General features: G+C 52.0%; 1 protein-coding gene across 2 annotated transcripts in view; it reads left to right on the forward strand.

Annotated features, from left to right (window-relative positions):
• LOC140428797 (uncharacterized) overlaps positions 1–23,044 on the forward strand; it is a 40,519-nt gene extending 17,475 nt beyond the window's left edge. For both annotated transcript variants that reach the window (XM_072515488.1, XM_072515489.1), the window contains exons 3-5: positions 6,434–6,564; positions 20,853–21,018; positions 21,999–23,044. In XM_072515488.1, the coding sequence (XP_072371589.1) occupies positions 6,434–6,564; positions 20,853–21,018; positions 21,999–22,699 (998 nt within the window). In that variant the 3' untranslated portion in view covers positions 22,700–23,044. The remainder of the gene's footprint in view (positions 1–6,433; positions 6,565–20,852; positions 21,019–21,998) is intronic.
• The last annotated feature ends 326 nt before the right edge of the window (positions 23,045–23,370 follow it).

A 23,370-nucleotide genomic window follows, 5' to 3' on the forward strand; every position in this document is an offset into this window, starting at 1 on the left:
ACATCCCGACTCGTGAATGCAGGATTATGCTGCGGCCTGACACCAAGAGACAGAGAGCGGTACAAGCCCACAGAGAGCGGCCTGCTGCCACACAGAGAGTGGTCCATGCACCGCGAAGGGTCCCCGACTCCAAACAGAGAGTGGTCCACGCACCGCGAAGGGTCCCCGACTCCACACAGAGAGTGATCCACGCACCATAAAGGGTCCCAGCCTCCACACAGAAAGCGATGAAAGACTCCACAGCGAGCTCGTGGACAGACTCCACGATAGAAGCAATGCAAGACTCCACAGCGCAGTCCTTGCATGAACAAGAAGTGATGACAGTTTCCACAGAGAGACCAATGCACGATTCCACACAAGGAATGCTGCAAGACTCCACAGAGGGAGTGAGACAAGCCTCCTCAGCGAGCTCGTGGACAGCCTCCACGATAGAAGCAATGCAAGACTCCAAAGCGCAGTCCTTGCATGAACAAGACCATGAGGGTCTAGCAACCTCCTCTGAGCACCCAGCAGCAGACAATGCAAGTCTGCCACGCTCAAGTGAACAACAGAAAGACTATGACAGTCGACCACGCTCCAGTGAACAAGAAGAAGACTCTGACAGACTACCACACTCAAGTGTACAGCAAGCAGACTCTGACGGTCTACCCAGCTCAAGTGAACGACAAGAAGACACTGAGGCTCTACCCACTGTATGTGAGACAAGTGACGACGACATCCCACCTCCCATACAAGATGTGCAACGTGACAGACCTCAGCTAGAATGTACAGAGGCACTCGACAATCACAGTGAGACTACTGGTGACTCCGGTGACACCACGTTACTTCAAACCTCACTCGCTCGAACCTCTCCACAAGCAAATGAATTCCTGAATGTTTTGACTCCGGACAGGGAGCATCAAGAAGCCTCAGAAGGTGCAAGTGAACCTGAAATGACTCCGGAAGGGGAGCATCAAGGAACCTCAGCTGACTCAAGTGAACCTGCAATGACTCCGAACGGGGAGCGGCAAGAAACCAAAGCTGATTCAGGTGAACCAGAAAGGGCTCCAGACGGGGAGCATCGACAAACCAAAACTGACTCCGGTGAAACAGACCAGACTCCAGACGGGGAGCATCGACAAACCAAAACTGACTCAGGTGAACCAGAAAGGGCTCCAGACGGGGAGCATCGACAAGCCAAAACTGATTCAAGTAAGCCGGACATGACTCCAGACGGGGAGCACCCCAAACTCAGTGACGGCACGCTCAAGGAAACAGATAGTGCCACAAATGACGCTGACACGAGTAACTGTGTGAAGGATTCGTATTATCCACAGAGTGTGGTCCTTGAGCGCAGCAAACACGACAACAAAACCAACCACAACAACAACAACATCAAAGACAATAGCAAGAAGCGTACCAAAGGCAACGACGTCGACAACAAAGACAACACCAATGGAACTACGACTGGTACGACATGGTACAACTCTACAAATGAGGGACACTGTTACTGCTCAGCTCAGTACAATGACATACCATGGCAGGACGATGCATCTTACCAATTCATGTTTGCTGCACTACCAACAGGCAACCTGGCTTTCAGGACAGATGCCATCAAGAATTCCCACCGCAAGCATTGAAAGAAAAAAAGAGTCCACATTGGACAACAAAGTGATTTGACCACTTCTTGGTTCCTTCAGCACCGGGACACTGATGACGTTTACAATGCAATGCCACCATCAACATCACCAACTCACCAAACAAGAAAACCACTCGACCATAATAATTCATGAACTTTGGATTCGTGCATATGATTTGGACTTATTATTTAATGATCACTGTTATCATAACTTGTACAGAGTATCACTCATCTACCTCGTTTGTTCAATTTTCTTCAGCACTGTACAGAAAATATGTAACACGAATAAAGGGGGGATGTGGTGATATACATCACTGTAAGTACACAAAGGGTTAATGTACATACACTACATCTAGCTGGACACTAGAGGGAACACCAGAGACATGACACACAGGCAGTCAACCAATAGGTCAGTAAGATAGGACACGACCAATGGGCAGTCACGATACACACAGAGGTGACACCACCACAGGAGGGCATTACACCAACCCATATAAAAAGGACACAACGCACATGATCTTCTTCTTTCCAGTGGACACTCTCAGTGAGCACAGACACAGGGTTGATTGAAACACATCACTCCCACCACGTGGATGGTAGCAGACTGGTTAGTCAGTCTGAGTAGCTATATCAGGATTAACAGTAGCATTGGATCCAAGTAGGAGAATTGTTAATAGTTCAATAAACATGTTGAAGCTATCTCCAAGTCTGAACCTTCCTTTGTCAGAGTGCACAACAAGGAAGCAGCTTATGCTACATCAAGAGCATAACAAAAGAGGTCCCTGGTGCTGTGAGGCAGCAGTGATAACCACTGTACCGCTGCCACCCATGAGTAGGCCATTCACCCTATCGAGCTGCGCCTCCAATCAATAAAATCTTGGCTGTTCTGATTGTGGCCCTAACTTCATTTTCCTGCTTGTCTCTCCATAACCATTGATGTACTTGTCAATCAAAATCTGTCTAACTCAGACTTAGGGTTGCACAGTAGCATAGTGATTAGCATTGTGGCTTCACAACGCCAGGATCCCAGGTTCGATTCAATGCTGGGTCACTGTCTGTGCGGAATCTGCATGTTCTCCCCATGTCTGCGTGGGTTTCCTTCGGGTGCTCTGGTTTCCTCCCACAGTCCAAAGATGTGCAGGGCCATGTTAAATTGCCCTTAGTGTCCAAAAAGGTTAGGAGGGGTTATTGGGTTAAGGGGATAGGGTTGAAGTGAGGGCTTAAGTTGGTTGGTGCAGACTCGATGGGCTGAATGGCCCACTTCTGCACTGTATGTTTTAAAAATAAAGATAGATAGTTTTTTGAAGAATAAAGGGATTAAGGGTTATGGTGTTCGGGCCGGAAAGTGGAGCTGAGTCCACAAAAGATCAGCCATGATCTCATTGAATGGCGAAGCAGGCTCGAGGGGCCAGATGGCCTACTCCTGCTCCTGGTTCTTATGTTCTTATGTTTATGTTCTAGAGTGGGGGACGGGGGACCGGGGCGGGGGGGGGGGGGGGGGGGGGCGATATCCTCTGAGAAGAAATTCCTCCTGATCTCCACCTTAAAGGGAGACGCCCTATTTAGGAACTCTGCTCTCTTGTTCTGGATGCCTCCATATTCTCAAAGAATTTTCTTTAATTGCCACAATGATATTTTATAGAAATTTCCAGGAGATTATGTTGGAGACAACAACAATGTGGCAGTCAGGGCGGCACAGTTGCAGAGTGGTTAGCACTGCTGCCTACGGCGCCGAGGTCCCAGGTTCGATTCCAGCCCTGGGTCACTGCCCGTGTGTAGTTTACACATTCTCCCTGTGTCTGTGTGGGTTTCACCCCCACAGCCCAAAGATGTGCAGGGTAGGTGGATTGGCCACGCTAAATTGCCCCTTAATTGGAAAAAAAGAATTGGGTACTCTAAATTTTTTTTCAATAGTGTGGCAGTCAAATGATGGAGCGATCATAATTGGAAATGCAAAGGAATTAGTGGAGTGTAAATATCTCAGAGGGTTGTGGAGCTGGTGGAGATTACAGAGATGGGAAGGGACCATGGATGGCTTTGAAAACAAGGATGAGGATTTTAAAATCAAGATGTGACTCCACCAGGAGCCTTTGTAGGTCTGAGAGAACAGGGAAACGGAATGTGCAATGAGACCTGGGTGTCCTTGCTTACCAGTCACTGAAAATAAGCGTGCAGGTACAGTAGGCGGTAAAGAAGGCAAAATGGTATGTTGGCCTTCATAATGAGAGGATTTGAGTACAGGAGCAGGGATGTCTTGCTGCAATTATACAGGGCCTTGGTGAGGCCACACCTTGAATATTGTGTGCAGTTTTGGTCTCCTTATCTGAGGAAGGATATTCTTGCTATAGAGGGAGTGCAGCGAAGGTTACCGGACTGATTACTAGGATGGCGGGACTGACGTATGAGGAGAGATTGAATTGGTTAGGATTGTATTCACTGGAGTTCAGAAGAATGAGGGGAATCTCATAGAAACTTATAAAATTCTAACAGGACTAGACAGGGCAGATGCAGGAAGGATGTTCCCGATTTGTTCCCGAGTGTGTCCAGAACCAGGAGTCACAGTCTGAGGATACGGGATAGACCATTTAGGACAGAGATGAGGGGAAAATGGTCGACCTGTGGATGAACTTGTGGCCCAGATTGTGACTGGCAGGTATGATGTGGTAGGCATCACAGAGACATGGTTGCAGGGGGTTCAGGACTGGCATTTAAACATCCAGGGATTCACAACCTATCGAAAAGACAGAGAGGTGGGCAGAGGGGGCCATGAACTCAACTTAACCTCTTAAATTACGACACTAAATAATCTTTCAGTTATTCCTTTCAACATCCCAGAGACTTAACACCTTTAAACAGAAACACATCAGGTTAAAGGCTTTACTTTTATGAGTTTAAATCACCCAACTCTCTGACATCACTGTTTTCTTAAAGGTACAGTACGAAGTCTTACAACACCAGGTTAAAGTCCAACAGGTTTGTTTTGATGTCACTTCCTCAGGTGAGGAAGGAGCAGCGCTCCGAAAGCTAGTGACATCAAAACAAACCTGTTGGACTTTAACCTGGTGTTGTAAGACTTCGTACTGTGCTCACCCCAGTCCAACGCCAGCATCTCCACATCATTCTTAAAGGTACATTGCTTAAACATCCATTTCTTAAAGGTACTCTCACATGACAGTTGGAAGATCAGCCATGATCATAATGAATAGCGGAGCAGGCTCGAAGACCCGAATGGCCTCTCCCTGCTCGTATTTTCTTTTTTCCCTCTTAAAAATTTTTTTTAAGAGTACCCAGTTCTTTTTTTCCAATTAAGGGGCAATTTAGCATGGCCAATTCACCTACTCTGCACATCTTTTTGGGTTTTGGGGGTGAGACCCACCCAGACACGGGGAGAATGTTCAAATTCCCACATGGACAGTAACCCGGGGCCGGGATCGAACCTGGGTCCTCGGCACCGTAAGGCCCCTGCTCCTATTTTCTATGTTTCAATGTTTCTAAATCCGCTGGCGAGGACACGTAAAGTCCAGTACCTGGCAATGGGACTTGAACCCAGAACCTTCTGACTAAGACGTGACAGTGATACCAACTGAAACAAAGATACAGGGCCTTGGAGAGACCTCGCCTGGACTATTAAGTGCAGCTTTGGTCTCGCTATCTCAGAAAGGCTTTACTTGCCATAGGGAGTGCAGCGAAGGTTCACCAGACTGATTCCTGGGATGGCAGGATTGTCATATGAGATTAAGTTGGCTGGACCTGTATCCACCAGAGTTTAGAAGAATGAGAGGTGATCTATTTGAAATGTAGACAATTCTGACAGGAGTCGACAGACTGGATGCAGGGATGTTATTTCTTCTGGCTGTGGTTCTAGAACAAGGGCTCACAGTCTCAAGATACGGGGTTGGCCATTTAGAACTGAGATGAGGTGAAATTTCTTCACTCAAGAGGGTGGTGAGCCTGTGGAATTCTCTACCACAGAAAACTGTGGAGGCCAAATCACTGAAAATAGTTAAGAAGGAAATGGATAAATGTCTAAACTCTCAAGGTATCAAAGGGTATGGGCAGAGTGCTGGAGTATGGTGTTGAGATAGAGGACGAGCTGTGATCATATTGAATGGTGGGGCAGGCTTGAGGGGCCGAATAGCCACCTCCTGTTCCTAGTTTCTGTGCTTCTAATATTTGAACCATACGTTTTCCAACATTGGTCATTGGATAAGCACTGGCAGCTGGAACCCGGGTTGATTCCTGCTCCCCTCCACCCACCCGTTCCCACCTCACCCCCTTCTCACCCCACCCCTACTGATCCACTGCTGCCCAAGACTAATATTAACCTGATTCTGGATCCTTTGCTTTCCATCACTATGCATTCGATAAAACGCTTTCTTTAAAAACCATGATCAGGATGATGTTTGTCAGTTTGTAAAAACATTTTGATGTCCTCGGGCACTTTGTCACCAGTGAATGACACTCTTCCTCTGGGATTGTTCCAGGACAAGTTTGTCCCTGAAACAGTAAATGGGAGGGATGGCTGGCTATTTTTTTCTTGTTTAAGGGATACACATTGATCAAGGACACTGGCTGAGCTGCCTTGCTCATGTCAGATAGTGCCCTTGGCTTCCAGGTCTACCGAAACTGAAAGACAGCACCTCCTAATGCAGCATTCAGTGGTACTGTGTGACAGTGTGAATCTCGGCTTTGTGCCTCAGTTTATAGTGGAGTCCTGGTTCTAGGCCGTCACTTCCTTTGGTGTTTGAATGGTTTGTGTTCGGTGTTGTGGTTACTGAGCTATAATGCTGATGGAGCTGTGTTTATTTTCCACAGGAGAAATGTCGGATAATGTTACCCTAAGATACAATGGTATCATTGCAAATCCAACAATAAGAATGAAAACCTGGTTTCAAGATGGCTGGAAGGAACTGCTGAATGCTGCTGCACATGGTGACATTGTAGAGGTATCACTGCCAAAAACTGAGTAACAGAGAATATCATCAAAAACTCCCAGGACAGATACAGCACAGGGTTCGATAGAGAGTAAAGCTCCCTCAACACTGTTCTCAACATATACACCCAGGGCAAGTACAACATGGGTTAGATACAGAGTAAAGCTCCCTCCACACTGTCCCCATTAAACACTCCCAGGACAGTACAGTACATGGTTAGATACAGAGTAAAGCTCCTTTCACATTGTTCTCAACAAATACACCCAGTGCAGGTACAACGTGGGTTAGGTACAGAGTAAAGCTCCCTCTACACTGTCGCCATTAAACACTCCCAGGACAGGGACAGTACAGGGTCAGATGCAGAGTAAATTTCCCTCTACACTGTCCCCATTAAACACTCCCAGGACAGGGACAGTACAGGGTCAGATACAGAGTAAATTTCCCTCTACACTGTCCCCATTAAACACTCCCAGGACAGGGACAGTACGGGGTCAGATACAGAGTAAAGCTCCCTCTCCACTGTCCCCATCAAACACTCCCAGGACAGGGACAGTGTGGGGTCAGATACAGAGTAAAGCTCCCTCCACTCTTTCCCCATCAAACACTCTGGGGACAGGCACAACATGGGGTTAGATACAGAGTAAAGCTCTGTGGTAGTCACCACTGTTATATTATATTGTATCTACTGCACTGCATACGAGGGTATTACGGTAAGGCCCCTGTACTACAGGTACGGGGGTAGATTCCTGCCTTCTGACTCCACCCAGTAGGCGGAGTATAAATGTGTGTGCTCTCCGAACTGCAGCCATTTCGGCAGCAGCTGTAGGAGGCCACACATCTCTGTGTAATAAAGCCTCGATTACTCTCTACTCTCGTCTCGTCGTAATTGATAGTGCATCAAGCTCCCTCGACACTGTCTCCATCAAACACTCCCAGACCAAGTACAGCACGGGGTTAGATACAAAGTAAAGCTCCCACTACACGGTTCCCAACGTATACACCCTGGGCAGGTATAGCACGGGGATAAATACAGTATAAAGCTCCCCCACACTGTCTCCATCAAACATTCCCAGGGGAGGTACAGCAAAGGCTAAATACACAGTTTAGCACCGTCCACAGTGTCAGATACAGATAACCCGCCTTTTACACCACTCATATTAAACACTACTGTCATGATATCCACATCAGCATATCATGGTGCAATCACACACGCACTGATGGACAGGCAGTTGGACCAACCAGCACACACATAACATCGCAGCCAATCACCAGTGAGAGCACACGCACTATAAAACAGGGAACAACACAGTTCCCGCTCATTCTACCAGGAGATAGCTCAGAGCACAGAGCTCACAGTGTGCCACTCAGACATAGACCATGTGCTGAGTGCCTCACTAAGATAGTGATAGGGCTGGGTCCACAGGCTAGCTGGTGAAGCACGTACCCAAGCCAGCAGTTAGTTGTTACCGTTGTTTGGACATTAAAACTGAGTTGTATCATCTACAGCCGTGTTGGATCATTTGTGCATCGGAACACCCAACTCGACATGATACCAGTGGTGGACGCTAACCAGTGACTGTGAGACCTACCTGCACCCTTTCAGAGATCCGCCATCCTGCTCCATGGAAAACATCAGCCCGCCGCAGCCGCTCCGAATCGCTGGAAATCTCGGCGTAAACTGGAAGCTGTTTAAACAGCGCTTCCAGCTCTTCCTAGAAGCCACAGACCGGGAGAATGCATCGGACACCAGGAAGATCGCCCTCCTCCTCTCCACGGCAGGGCAAGACGCCATCCACATCTATAACTCCCTGGCATTCGCGGAATGCGAGGACAAAACAAAATATAAGACGGTGCTTCTGAAGTTCGAGGAACACTTCAGCGTGGAAGTCAATGAGAGCTTCGAGAGGTACCTATTCCAGCAACACCTGCAGGGTAAGGATGAGCCCTTCCAATCTTACTTGACACACCTCCGTATCCTCGCGCAGTCCTGCGGCTACGAGGCCACCTCCGACTCCATGATACAGATAGTTTTTGGGGTCATCTCGGACACCCTACGCCAGCAGCTCCTTAAAATAAAGCGCCTCACCCTAGCGACTGCCATCGAGACCTGCATCCTCCATGAGAACGCGACCAAATCCAGGCGGCCGAAACGGCACGGCTCGGGTCCTACGAGGCGGAGCGGGTCCAATCGATCGAGTTCCTCCCGGCCCGCGGCCCAGACGACGGCGGCCATTTTGCGGGCTTTCCGAGGCCTCCCAGGCTTGTACGCGCCAAAAGAGGGACGTGATGCGCAGGCACGCTCTACGCAGGACCGCACCGTGCATGCGCTGTGGCGCAACGAACGCCATGATGTCACGACGTGCGGCAACTGTGGCTCCGTCCACTTAAAGCGGCAGTGTCCGGCCAAAGCGCGACAATGCCTCCGCTGTGGCAAGATGGGCCACTATGCTGCCTGCTGTCGAGCAGCTCAACCTGCCAACTCCCAACAATTCCGCCAGCCTCGCAGGAACGTGCGGGCGATTCAGCCCCGCTACACTGAGTCATATCCAGATAGTATGCAGACCAGCGATACCGAAGACACGGAGCCCTTCCGCATTGCGGTAATCCACAAGAACCTGATGTCCCCAAGTCGGAACCACCAGCCGCTGCCAGTGCACAGCATTGATCCGGGCGATGAGTGGTGTGCCACCCTAATGGTCAACCAATCCCAAATCACATTTCGCCTGGACACTGGTGCCTCCGCCAATCTCCTCGCATGGTCAGCCTTCCAAACCCTGAAGGTTAAACCACCGATTCTGCCATCCCACTGTCAGCTGGTTGACTACAATACATCCCGGCCACGGGGTCCTGCCAGCTCGATGTTACACACAACTCACACAAAGTCACATTATCATTTGAACTCGTAGGATCCTCGAAGGACTCTCTGTTAGGCGCGCAGGCGTGCAAGATCCTCTACCTCGTTCAGCGGGTACACACTCTGTCTCCAGAAGGCACGTCCGATTTCCCGGGTGCAGACTTTGGGGCGCAGCTCCACTCACTCCTCGCGCACAACCAGGAGGTTTTCGAGGGCATGGGCACACTGCTCTACACGTACAAAATACGGCACAAACCGGACGCCACCCCGGTCATTCACGCACCTCGTAGGGCCCCAGCACCACTCAAGGACCGCCTCAAGCAGCAGCTGCAGGACCTGCAGGACCAAGAAGTGCTTTCCCGGGTCACGCAGCCAACGCCATGGGCCAGCTCCATGGTGTGCATCAAGAAGCCCTCCGGCGAGCTCCGGATCTGTATCGACCCAAAAGATTTGAATCACAACATTATGAGGGAACACAACCCCATACCCAAACGAGAAGAAATCACGAGCGAAATGGCTCGGGCAAAAATATTCACCAAGCTTTATGCCTCAAAGGGTTTTTGGCAGATTCAATTGGATCAGTCCAGCAGGAAGCTGTGTACTTTCAACACTCCCTTTGGCAGATACTGCCAAATTAGGATGCCATTCGGCATCATTTCGGCCTCCGAGGTGTTCCATCGCATCATGGAACAGATGATGGAGGGCATCGAAGGGGTACTCGTCTACGTAGACGACGTTATCATCTGGCCCACCACATCACAGGAGCACATCAGTCGTCTCCAGCGTGTCTTTGCACGGATACGAGATCAGGGCCTACGCCTCAACTGAGCCAAGTGCTCTTTTGGCCAGACTGAGCTAAAGTTTTTTGGGGACCACATCTCCCGGTCGGGTGTGCGGCCGGATGCCGACAAGGTGGCAGCCATCGCAGCCAAGCAGCAGCCGTCAGACAAGAAGGAAGTGCTGCGCTTTCTCGGGATGGTCAACTTCCTGGGGAAGTTCATTCCTCACCTTGCTTCGCACACGACTGCTCTTCGCCACCTGGTCAAAAAGACAACGGAATTCCAGTGGCTGCCCACACACCAGAGTGAATGGGAGGAGCTTAAGGTCAAGCTCACCACTGCCCCGGTACTGGCGTTTTTCGATACCACACGGGAAACAAAGATCTCAACTGACGCCAGCTAGTCTGGCATTGGGGCGGTACTCCTCCAACGGGACGACACCGCATCATGGGCTCCGGTCGCCTATGCGTCGCGGGCCATGACCCCCACAGAACAGCGCTATGCGCAGATTGAGAAGGAGTGCCTAGGCCTGTTGACTGGCATCGACAAGTTTCACGACTATGTATATGGTCTTCCGCAGTTCATTGTGGAGACCGACCATCGCCCCCTGGTCGGCATCATTCAGAAGGACCTCAACGACATGACCCCTCGCCTCCAGCGCATTCTGCTCAAGCTCCGGAGGTACGACTTCCAACTTGTCTACACCCTGGGGAAGGATCTCATCATCGCAGATGCTCTGTCCAGAGCAGTGGGCACACTGCCCGAATCGGGGGGGGTTCGTTTGTCAGGTCGACGCACAGGTAGCCTTCACATCGGCCAATCTGCCGGCCACTGATGCACGTCTGGCCCACATTCGCCGTGAGACTGCGGCTGACCCCCTTCTACTGCGTGTAATGCGTCACATGATGGAAGGGTGGCTCAAGGGGCAGTGCCCACAATTTTACAATGTCCGGGATGACTTGGCCGTCATTGATGGAGTCTTCTTGAAGTTGGACCGGATCGTGATCCCACACAGCATGCACCGGCTTGTGCTCGAACAATTGCACGAAGGCCATCTCGGGGTTGAAAAGTGCAGGCGGCGGGCCCGAGAAGCTGTGTACTGGCCGGACATCAGTGACGACTTCGCCAACATGGTGCTCAACTGCGTCACCTGCCAGAGGTTTCAGCTGGCGCAACCCCCTGAGACCCTTCAGCCCCATGAGTTGGTCACGTCCCCCTGGGCGAAGGTGGGCGTGGACCTCTTTCATGCGCTCGGCAGGGACTACATTATTATCATTAACTACTTCTCCAGTTATCCGGAGGTCATACGCCAGCACGACACAACGTCATCAGCTGTCATCCGGGCATGCAAAGAAACCTTGGAATTCCGCTCACCGTCATGTCTGACAATGGGCCTTGCTTTGCGAGTCAAGAATGGTCTTCCTTTGCCACTTCATACAACTTCACACACGTGACGTCCAGTTCCTTGCATCCTCAGTCGAATGGCAAGGCGGAAAAGGGCGTCCACATTGTGAAGCGGCTCCTCTGCAAGGCTGCTAATGCCGAATCTGACTTCTGTTTAGCCCTGCTGGCCTATCGCTCGGCCCCACTGTCCACGGGCCTCTCGCCAGCCCAGCTGTTGATGGGTCGCACCCTCACGACCACTGTGCCGTCCATTCATGTTCCTGACCTCGACCATGCTCCAGTATTGCGAAGGATGCAACAACAGCGTGCTCAGCAGAAGGTGGCACATGACGCTCGGGCGACTGATCTTCCTGCCCTGGTGCCTGGAGACAGCGTCTGCATATACCTACCGGAGGGTGGCTGGTCGGCAACCGCCAAGGTTCTCGGCCACATGGCTCCCCGCTCATTCCTGGTACGTATGCCTGATGGGTCCATTTGCCGCCGTAATCGGCGGGCCCTTCGTCTGGTTCTGCGCTCGCTACGAGATCATGCACTGGTGCCACGCCCTCCTGTTGTCCCTGATGTCGACTTTGTTGAGCTTCCTGACACTCTGCCTCTTCCTCTATCGTCCGTGGCCGGGCCCATTCTTCAGCCGGTGGATCCTGACCCACCCTTGAGGCAGTCAACCCAAATTCGTCGCCCACCTGAGAGAAGTGACTTATGAGCCTGTTAGCACATTGGACTCACTGAATTGTTTTACAGTACTGTTAATGAGTTTCTTTTCTTGTCGTTCATTGTTCCAGAAGTTTTCTCTCGTCGTTTGTTGATTGCATTTGTTCTGTTATTGGTACAACGTCGTTGTTCTGTTGCACCTGACACCTTCCTCTGTATATCGTTTAGCCTCATGTACATGTTGTAAATATTGCACACACATACTCAGCCGCACTCAGTACACATTTCTATTTATTAGCATGTAGACACATATCCTTTGTGAAAGGGGGGATGTCATGATATCCAGATTAGCATATCATGGTGCAATCACACACACACTGATGGCCAGGTAGTTGGACCAACCAGCACACACATAAAATCACAGCCAATCACCAGTGAGAGCACACGCACTATAAAACAGGGAACACCACAGTTCCTGCTCATTCTACCAGGAGATAGCTCAGAGCACAGAGCTCACAGCGCGCCACTCAGACATAGACCATGTGCTGAGTGCCTCACTAAGATAGTGATAGGGCTGGGTCCACAGGTTATCTGGTGAAGCACGTACCCAAGCCAGTAGTTAGTTGTTACAGTTGTTTGGACATTAAAACTGAGTTGTATCATCTACAGCCATGTTGGATCTTTTGTGCATCAGAACACCCAACACGACAACTACCAGGATAGTTATAGCACACAGAGTAAAGCTCCCACTGCACTGGTACAGCATGGGGTTAGATACAGAGCAAAGCTCCCTCTACACTGTTCCCGTCAAATACTCTAAGAGCAGGTACAGGATGCGATTAGATACACAGTGAAGCTCGCTGTATATTGTCGCCATCAAACACTCCCGGGCAGGTGCAGCAAGGAGTTAGATACAGAGTAAGCCTCCTTCTACACCACCCATATCAAAAACTCCCAGGACAGGTACCTCACAGGGTTAGATACAGAATGATGCACTATCAATTACGACGAGACGAGAGTAGAGAGTAATCGAGGCTTTATTACACAGAGATATGTGGCATCCTCCAGCTGCTGCCAAAATGGCTGCAGTTCGGAGAGCACACACATTTATACTCCGCCTACTGGCGGAGCCAGCAGGCAGGGATCTACCCCTGTACCAGTAGTACAGGGGCCTTACCGTAATACCCTCGTATGCAGTGCAGTATATACAATATAATACAACAGTGGTGACTACCACATTCACTCCCTGTTAAAAATGAGTCCAGTGGGAGTGGTGGAAAACTATTTACATGTTGTCATAAAAATTTCAGAGAAGGTTACAAATTTAGACAGTCGGGCACCTTGATCCGTCGCTGAGAGTGCCGCTGTGCTGGTGGCGAGTCAGGCGTCGGCTCGGTCGTCGATGACTCCGGGAGTGTGTCAACATCCTCTTCATCCCCGGGTGGGAGCAAGGGGAGGACGGATTGTCCTGGAGTGGGGTCTGTGGTGGGGTGCGCTGGGGGAGGGGAGGGTGGCGCCGGGGCAGAGGGGAGGGGTGTGTGGGGCCCCAGCAGATGCCAGGTCCCTGAGGGAGACAGTGTCTTGGCGGCCGTCGGGTTACGCTACATAGGCGTAGTGCGGGTTTGCGTGGAGTAGCTGTACCCTCTCAACCAACGGGTCCGCCTTGTGGAGCCGCACGTGCTTGCGGTGGAGAACGGGTCCTGGAGCTGCGAGCGAAGTCTGGAGCGACACCCCGGAGGTGGACTTCCTGGGGAAGGCAAAGAGACGGTCATGGGGGGTTTTGTTACTCGCAGTGCACAGGAGTGACCAAATGGAGTGAAGTGCGCGGGGAGAACCTCCTGCCAGCGGGAGGCCGGGAGATTTCTGGACCGTAGGGCCAGCTGGACGGCCTTCCAGACCGTCCCATTCTCCCGCTCCACCTGCCCGTTTCCCCGGGGGTTGTAGCTGGTCGTCCTGCTCGAGGCAATGCCCCTGTTGAGCAGGTACTGGCGCAGCTCATCGCTCATAAATGAGGATCCCCGGTCGCTGTGGACATAGACGGGGAAACCAAACAGAGCAAAGATGGTGTTGAGGGCATTAATGGTGGCAGACGTCATATCGGGGCATGGGATGGCGAAGGTGAATCTGGAATATTCGTCGACCACATTGAGAAAATCCATGTTGCGGTCGGTGGAGGGGAGGGGCCCTTTAAGGTCCACGCTGAGGCATTCAAAAGGGTGGGAGGCCTTCATCAGGTGTGCACAGTCTGGTCGGTAGAAGTGCGGTTTACACTCCACGCAGACCTGGCAGTCTCTGGTGACAGCCCTGACTTCCTCGATGGAGTAGGGCAAATTGCGGGCCTTAATGAAATGGTAAAAGCGGGTGACCCCTGGGTGACAGAGATCGTCGTGCAGGGTCCGGAGTCGGTCCACTTGTGCGCTGGCACATGTACCTCGGGACAGGGCATCGGGGGGCTCGTTGAGCTTACCGGGTCGATACAAAATCTTGTAATTAAAGGTGGAGAGCTCGATCCTCCACCGCAAGATCTTATCATTTTTGATCTTACCCCACTGTGTGTTGTTAAACATGAAGGCTACCGACCGTTGGTCAGTGAGGAGAGTGAATCTCCTGCCGGCCAGGTAATGCCTCCAGTGCCGCACAGCTTCAACGATAACTTGGGCCTCCTTTTTGACGGAGGAGTGCCAAATTTCGGAGGCATGGGAAAAGAATGCCACGGGCCTGCCTGGTTGAGGGTGGCGACCAGAGCGACGTCTGATGCATCGCTCGCGACTTGGAAGGGGAGCGTCTCGTTGACCGCGTGCATCGCGGCCTTGGCGATGTCGGCCTTGATACGGTTGAAGGCCTGGTGAGCCTCGGCTGTCAGTGGGAAACCGGTGGAGTGGGTGAGTGGGCGGGCCTTGTCCGCATAGTTAGGAACCCACTGGGCGTAGTACGAGAAGAACCCCAGGCACCGTTTGAGGGCCTTGGGGCAGTGGGGGAGGGGGAGTTCCATGAGGGGGCGCAAGCAATCGGGGTCGGGCCCTAGAACTCCGTTCTGAACCACATAGCCGAGGATGACTAATCGGTTCCTGCTGAACACACACTTCTCCTTGTTGTAGGTTAGCTTGAGGAGTTTGGCGGTGTGGAGAAATTTGGAAAGGTTAGGGTCGTGGTCCTGCTGGTCGTGGTCGCAGATGGTGACGTTATCCAGGTACGGGAAAGTGGCCCGCAGCCCGTACCGGTCAACCATTGGGTCCATTTCCCGTTGGAAAACCGAGACCCCGTTAGTGACGCCGAAGGGAATCCTAAGGAAATGGTAAAGGCGGCCGTCCGCTTCAAATGAGGTGTACGGGCGATCCACCTTGCGAATGGGGAGCTGGTGGTAGGCAGATTTCAGGTCACTGTCGAGAAGACCCGGTACTGTGCAATCTGATTGACCATATCAGATATGCGTGGGAGGAGGTACGCGTCGAGCTGCCTGTACCGATTGATGGTGTGACTGTAGTCAACGACCATCCTTTTTTCTCCCCCATTTTCACCACGACCACTTGGGCTCTCCAGGGGCTGTTGCTGGCCTCGATAATACCTTCCCGCAACAGCCGCTGGACCTGATGAAGGTCCTGTCCTGGGCACTGTACCGTCTGCCCCTGGTGGCGACGGGTTTGCAATCAGGGGTGAGGTTTACAAACAGAGAAGACGGGTCGACCTTAAGGGTCGTGAGGCCGTATACAGTAAGGGGTGGTAGGGGCCGACAAATTTCAGGGTTAGGCTCAGGAGGTTGCACGGAAAGTCCAGGCCGAGTAGCAAGGTAGCGCAGAGGTTGGGGAGGACATAGAGCCGGAGGCCGCTGAACTCTATGCCCTGGCCGGTAAGGGTGGCGATGCAATACCCCCGGATCGCCACGGAGTGGGATCCGGAGGCCAGGGAGATTCTCTGGTTAGCGGGATGTACCACGAGGGAGCAGCGCCTTACCGTATCGGGGTGGATGAAGCTCTCAGTGCTCCCGGAGTCCAGAAGGTAGGATATCTCATGCCCGTCGACGTTCACCTTTGTCGACGCGGTCGTGAGGTTCTGCGGTCGGGACTGGTCGATCGTGACGGCGGCGAGACGCGGCTGGTCGGCGGGGGTTGCAGACGATGAGCGGCCCGATGAGGTGCCCGACAGGCAGTGGTCCTGAGGCGGGGAAGATGGCGGCGCCCTCGGGCCGTACGTGTCCTGGGGCAGGCAAGATGGCTCCGCCCATTGGTTGTGAGGCAAGCAAGGTGGCGGCGCCCGCGGGCCGCACGTGTTGTGAGGGGAGCAAGATGGCGGCGCCCATGGGCTGCACGTGGTCTGAGGTGAGGAAGATGGCGGCGCCCACTGGCTGCACGCAGGGGGTTCAGGGACAATAGCGGCGATTGAGCGGGCCTAGCACACTGCAGCGAAATGTCTTTTCTTGTCGCAGGCCTTGCAGAGCGCGCTCCGCGCCGGGCAGCGCTGCCGGGGGTGTTTTGGCTTTCCGCAGAAGTAGCACTTGGGTCCCCTGGGGTTCGTTGGCTGCCGCGCGGCGCAGGCGTGGGGTTGTCGCTGATGGGGTCCACGATCGAGTAGCCGCTGGCGGGGTCCACGATGCCCAGGAGGGATGGGCCATGCGGTCGGGGGTATACGCGTGTACGTTGTGTGAGGCGACTGTGAGCGAGAGCGCTAGTTTCTTGGTCACCACAAGGTCAAGCGTAGCCCCTTCTAAGAGGCGCTGGCGGATGTAGGCCGAACCTATGCCCTTAATGAACGCGTCTCTCATCAGCAGGTTAGAATGTTCAGCGGCCGAAACGGCCTGGCAATCACACTCTCTCACCAGGGCGAGCAGGGCACGCCAGGAATCTTCCACAGACTCACCGGAAAGTTGGTGCCGCGTGGGGAGGTGCCTGACGTAGATCTTGTTGGTCTGCTGAGCGTAGTTCTCCTTCAGTAGCGCCATGGCCTCTGCGTAGGTAGGCCCGTCCTGGGTGAGGGGAAAGGCATCGGAGCTCAGCCGCGTGTACAGAATCTGGAGCTTCTGTGTTTCTGGGACTGGGTCTGTCGCAAATCCGATGTATGCTTCAAAGCAAGCTAGTCAATGTGCAAAGTCCTTTTTGGCGTTGTCTGCTTGAGGATGCAGCTGGAGGCGATCGGCTTGATGCGGAGATCCATCTTTGTAAAATCTCTGTGTAATAAATTGATGTACTATCAATTACGACGGGACTAGAGTAGAATGTAATCGAGGCTTTATTACACAGAGATGTGTGGCCTCCTACAGCTGCTGCCGAAATGGCTGCAGTTCGGAGAGCACACACATTTATACTCCGCCTACTGGGCGGAGCCAGCAGGCAGGGATCTACCCCCGTACCTGTAGTACAGGGGTCTTACCGTAATACCATAAGACCATAAGACATAGGAGCGGAAGTAAGGCCATTCGGCCCATCGAGTCCACTCCACCATTCAATCATGGCTGATTTCAACTCCATTTACCTGCTCTCCATAGCCCTTAATTCCTCAAGAAATCAAGAATTTATCAACTTTTGTCTTAAAGACACTCAACGTCCCGGCCTCCACCGCCCTCTGTGGCAATGAATTCCACAGACCCACCACTCTCTGGCTGAAGAAATTTCTCCTCATCTCTGTTCCAAAGTGACTCCCTTTTATTCTAAGGTTGTGCCCCCGGGTCCTAGTCTCCTCTGCTAATGGAAACAACTTCCCTACGTCCACCCTATTTAAGCCATTCATCATCCTATAAGTTTCTATTAGATCTCCCCTCAACCTCCTAAACTCCAATGAATATAATCCCAGGATCCTCAGATGTTCATTGTATGTTAGGCCTACCATTCCTGGGATCATCCGTATGAATCTCCGCTGGACCCGCTCCAGTGCCAGTATGTCCTTCCTGAGGTGTGGGGCCCAAAATTGCTCAAAATACCTCCTATGCAGTGCAGTATATACGATATAATACAACAGTGGTGACTACCACACAGAGCAATCCTCCCTCTACACTGTCCCCATCAAACACTCCCAGGACATGTACAGGATGGGATCAGTTGCAGACTAAAGCTCGCTCTTTACTCTCCCCATTAAACATCCCCTGGACTAGGGTTAGATATAGAGTAAACCTCCCTCTATACTGCCCATGTCAAACACTCCCAGGACAGGGACAACATTGTGTTAGATACAGAGTAAAGTTCCCTCTACACTAGTGTTTTTCAAACTTTTTTTCCCCAGGACCAACGTTTACCAACCGGCCGACATTTAGGACCCACGCTGGTCATAAAACTCCCTCCACACTCTCCCCATCAAACACTCCCAGGACAGGTACAGCACGGGGTTAGATACCGAGTAAAGATCCATAAACACTGTCCCCATCAAACACTCCCAGGTTATTGCCACTCGTCCACATAAGCCCTTTCAGGAGACGAATTATAACTGTTTCAGACCGGCGTGGTCCTTCAATGGCCCAGCGTCCTGAATTTCCTCCTTTCGACTGAGCTGGCAGTATCTTACTTCTCGTTATCCATGCGCAAGATTCTCTGGCCTCGTTACACTCTTACTCAAGCGCAATGAGCCGGTGTATAGCGGGAGAGGCCAAAAATGAAATCCGCGCCGAACGCCAAACTGTTTGCGATGCAACCGGCCCACATCCATAGGCAAAATCATGATCTCACCGTTGCCCCATTTCCATATAATCAACGAGAGCAACCCCATATCCAAAGGCCTCCCGTCATTCAGCGGCTGCCCAAGCAAGTGGTCACGTTGGCTCTGATTAGTGCTCCTTTTGAGAAACGTGAGCTGGTGGAAGGACTTCTGTGGGGAGCCGAGGAGGTGAGTCGCCATCTTTGCTCACATGCAAAGAGCCCGGATGCACAGGGATTGCCACTCCAGTGCTCGGCAGGGTCTGGGGGGGGGGGGGGGGGGGGGGGAATCTCGGCTGGGGGGTGTGGGACCCTCTGCAGGGGTGGGCTGCCAAGGGGTGGGGGGAATGCTGGGGGGCAACTGGATGGCAACCGCTCGCAGCCACACTGTGCCGACCCCTGGACCGTGTGTACCTGTTCCGGGGGCAACCCTTGTCCCTGCCCGTCTGCCTCAACATCCACCCATAACCCCCACTGACTGCTGAGGCCTCTGGGTGCGCAGCTGAAGGCTATTGCTAATAGAGAATTGACAATCGTGGTGAAGTGAGCACTTTTGCCAAATGGACTGCCGTGGGTGGGCGGGCCATGTAGCATGTGGGAGCCATTTCCCAGCATCCCTATAGCACCTTGATGCCTGGACACTGCAGGAGGCAACACCACACACGCAACATCCGAACACCCAGGGGATGGGACACAGCTCTGGGGACATGCCCATGGCTGGAGGGTGGGTGAACGCCATGGGGAGGGGGAGATACCTGGAGAGATGGCTCAAGGGTCAGGGGGTCTGCCCGAATTGCAGAAGAAAGTGACAAAGGCACGATAATGGTTTTGCAAAAAGATATTTAATGTGTTGTACAGTCCCCCACTCCCGATGGTGCCGCCTCCCTAGCCCCCAACTACCCCCCCACACCCTACCTATCCTCCCACCCCATTCCCCCTCCCCCCTCCCCCAGTGCCCTCAGTGATCCTCATTGTGCTTGGCCGTCCTAGCTCTGCCACTATGCCTTGGTGTTTCCCCAGGATGCACATCAGAGGTGGAGGCAGCAAGCTGTATACCTCATCCCGTGGCCTTTGATGCCCCTGATGGCCGTCCTCTCGGGGCCTTTGGAGCCGGAGGGCCCGGCTCACTTGTCGGCGGCACATACACAGCCGTGCCACCCTCTCCGGGTCTGCTGGCTGTGCGACGCGGCCTCATCAGAGGGGTGGAACTCTGAGGAGCTGGTGCCCATCATCGCCACTCCATGGGACGGGTCCGGCCTGGAACTCAGCCCCCCCCCCCCCCCCCTTAGGGCCCTGGGGTTCACCTTGGGACGGAGGGGCAGCTGATTCGAGCCGAGGCTGCCCCTGAGCCCTTTGCAACCAATTAAGTACAATGGAGTAGAAGTGGAGTCACTGGTTTAATGTGGAAAACATGGCAGCCAATTTTCACACAGCAAGATCCCACAAACAGCAGCTTGATATGGACGGACAATCTGTCTAAATAGGGTGGGGGTAAATATTGGCCAGCTCTTCTTTCACATAGTGCCATAGGATCTTTTACACTCCCATCAGAGGGCAGACCGGGACTTAACTTAATGTCTCCTTTGAAACACAGACATGCAGCTCTCCCTCAGCACTGCAAGGGAGTGTGAACTTCGAGTTTCTGCTTAAATATTTGAAGTGAACTTGGGTCAACAACTTTAAAAGGTAGCACGTTGCATTGGAACCCCATCAGCTCCAAAGCACCCCTCACATTATCCCAAGTTGGACAAATATCGGCCGTTCCTTTACTGTCGCTGGGTCATTTGGAACTCCCTCCCTAACAGCACTGGGGGTGCACCTATACCACCCTATGGACTGCAGCTGCTCAAGAAAGTCGCTCACCACCACCTTCTCGAGGGCAGCTAGGGATGGTGAATAAATGCTGGCCTAGCCAGCGCCACCCACATTCCGTCAATGAAGCAAAAAAAGGAGAAGTGGAGACTGATTTTGTTGACGTTTTTTGTTGACTTGCAGTTAATGTCTCTAGGCGTAACCATGGACACCGAGTATTCTACTCCAAACTCGAGGTATATGAATATCAAGCAGAAAAAGGCTTGGATCGCAGAACGTGCTTTTGTTGCGCTCTTCATTGCTGCTCACAGGGGTCACATTAATATGGTCAACTTTCTTCTGATGAATGGTAAGAACTCAGTAACTGGTGAGTCCTATGATGTGGTCCCGGGCCAGGGAGAGCACCTGTCAAATACAGAGTAAAACCCCCTCTTCACTGTTCCATTCAACACTCGCGGATCAGGTAGAATCCTGTTGGAGTTCATGCAGAGGTGGGCATCAGAACACCCACTGGGGATGGTGGTGGTAATGGCATGCCACGAGTCATCCTGAGGTCCTGGCTAATGCTCGGAAGGCATTGCGTTCAAATTCCACCATAGCACTGGGTGAAATTTATTTTTTAATTAAATAAAGTTGAAAGCTAGTCTCCGTAATGGTGCCATCAAATTATAATTGATTGTTGTAAAAACCCCTCTGGTTCACTAATGTCTGTTGGGGAAGGAAATCTGTCATCCTTCCCATGCCTCCATGTGACTCCAGATCCACAGCAAGGTGGTTGATTCTTAACTGCCCTCTGAAATGGCCCAGCAAGCTACTCAGTTCAAGGGCAATTTGGGATGGGCAACAAATGCTGGTCCAGCCAGTGATACCCACATCCCATGAATGGATAAAATACAATCACCCAATGCAGGTCGCATCCAAAGATGAATGTTGTTACACATTTCATCAAAATGGTAAAATAGCTACCAGTGTGAATGCAGTGTGTGTAGCCAGTTATACACTGGGTATACACTACTGTCTGGCATCGTGCCATAGTAGTACTATCTAGATGATACCATCTTAACCTCTCGATTGCAAACTTTCTTTTATTCATTTTATCAATGCCACTTTGGGCCTGTGCTCTGAAACTTCTGCTGTTGTTCTTCCAACTAAAATTGATCGATGTTTGTTGGATAAGGTGATCAAAGAATATGGTGAATAGTTGGGTCACTGAGATTGAGGTGTAGGTCAGTCATTGAATTGCTGGGAAATGATGCAAGGGGTTAAATTAACTTGTCCTGTTCCTGGGTTCTGACTCATTTATTCATCTGTTCCGATGTCTGTTTCCAGGTGCCAATCCGAATACTAAAACAAGAAATGGGCACACTGCTCTCCACATGGCTGTGATCATGGGCAAGTCCGAGTGCATCGACCAGCTGCTACTTCACGGAGCGGAGGTGGACGATGTCAACAATGAAGGCCAGACGTTGCTGGATCTGGCTCAGATATCGGGACGCCCAGAAAACTTCAGCAAGATCTACCAGGTCCAGTGGATGAACCGGAAATCTGACGTGCGGGAGAGTTCCCTCATGGCGAAGTCCGCTCTCTTTGCCCACCAGAAGTATGACTCCACATTGAAGACATGGCGCACGGGCACTCATGGCAAAATCTACATGGCCAACTTGCTGATACCCGGCGAACCCCGGGGAGGCCAAGTCGGTGAGCGGAAATGGCCGGGCCAGAAGCGGCCTGGGAAAAACAGACTCCCCGGCACTACCAGCCCTTCTCGGCCCAAGGACAGCACTAAACAGGTCCAAGAACCTGATCCAACCCCAGCTTTGGGCAATGCACAAGAGGGAAAACTACCCACACAGCCTCATAATGCTCAGCAGAAAGAGGCCAGTGGCACCAAGGGCCAAGGGGGCAGCAATGGCATCCACAGGCCAAGCATCTCTTCAGCCCAAATGAAATCAGGCCCATTAACTGCTGCCCACCCACAGGACAAACCCCCCCGAGAGAACAATGGGGACAACCCATTGTCGGTCTGGTAAAGCAAGTAGGAAGTAGTGATGGAGGAAGGGGAGGGGTCGAGGGTAGGGGACGAAGGAGAGGGAGGAGTGATGGAGGAGGACGAGGCAGGAGTGGTGGATGGCTGGAGGGTGAATTGATAAAAGACGGTGAGAGAGGAGTGATGGAGGGAGTGGGAGGAAAGAGTTGATGGAGGAAGGTGTTGCGATATTGGATGAGATGTGATGGAGGTTGAGGATGGAGTAAGGCATGGGAAGATATGGGGAAAGGGGGACAGTGATGGAGGAGGGAGAGGGAATGGGATTGAGGAAGAGCAGAAAGACTGATGCAAAAGTGGAGGCGGAGGAATGGAAGGATGTGGAGGGAGAAGTGTGAGGAAGAGGAGGGAGGAAGGGGAGGGAGGAGTGAGAGGGAGGGAGGGGTGGGAGGAGTGATGGGGCGGGAAGAGTAGTGTTGTAATGAGGGGGAGAGTTGAGGGTTGATGATCTGATGATGACTGGTGTTATTATGATCACCCTGACAAGTGAGTGTTGGTGAAGCATCATCTTTATCAGTGAATGCTTCACTGGAAAGTGACAAGCCCCAATATCAGTTGCAGCACATTCCCTTCACTGCCCCAGGCCCACTTCACAGCCATCATCTGTTCAATTATACACACAGACGCAGAACACTAAAGGCCCAGATAGCAAAATGT

This window comes from Scyliorhinus torazame, chromosome 8 (genome assembly GCF_047496885.1).
Source record: "Scyliorhinus torazame isolate Kashiwa2021f chromosome 8, sScyTor2.1, whole genome shotgun sequence".
Taxonomy (NCBI): Eukaryota; Metazoa; Chordata; class Chondrichthyes; order Carcharhiniformes; family Scyliorhinidae; genus Scyliorhinus; species Scyliorhinus torazame.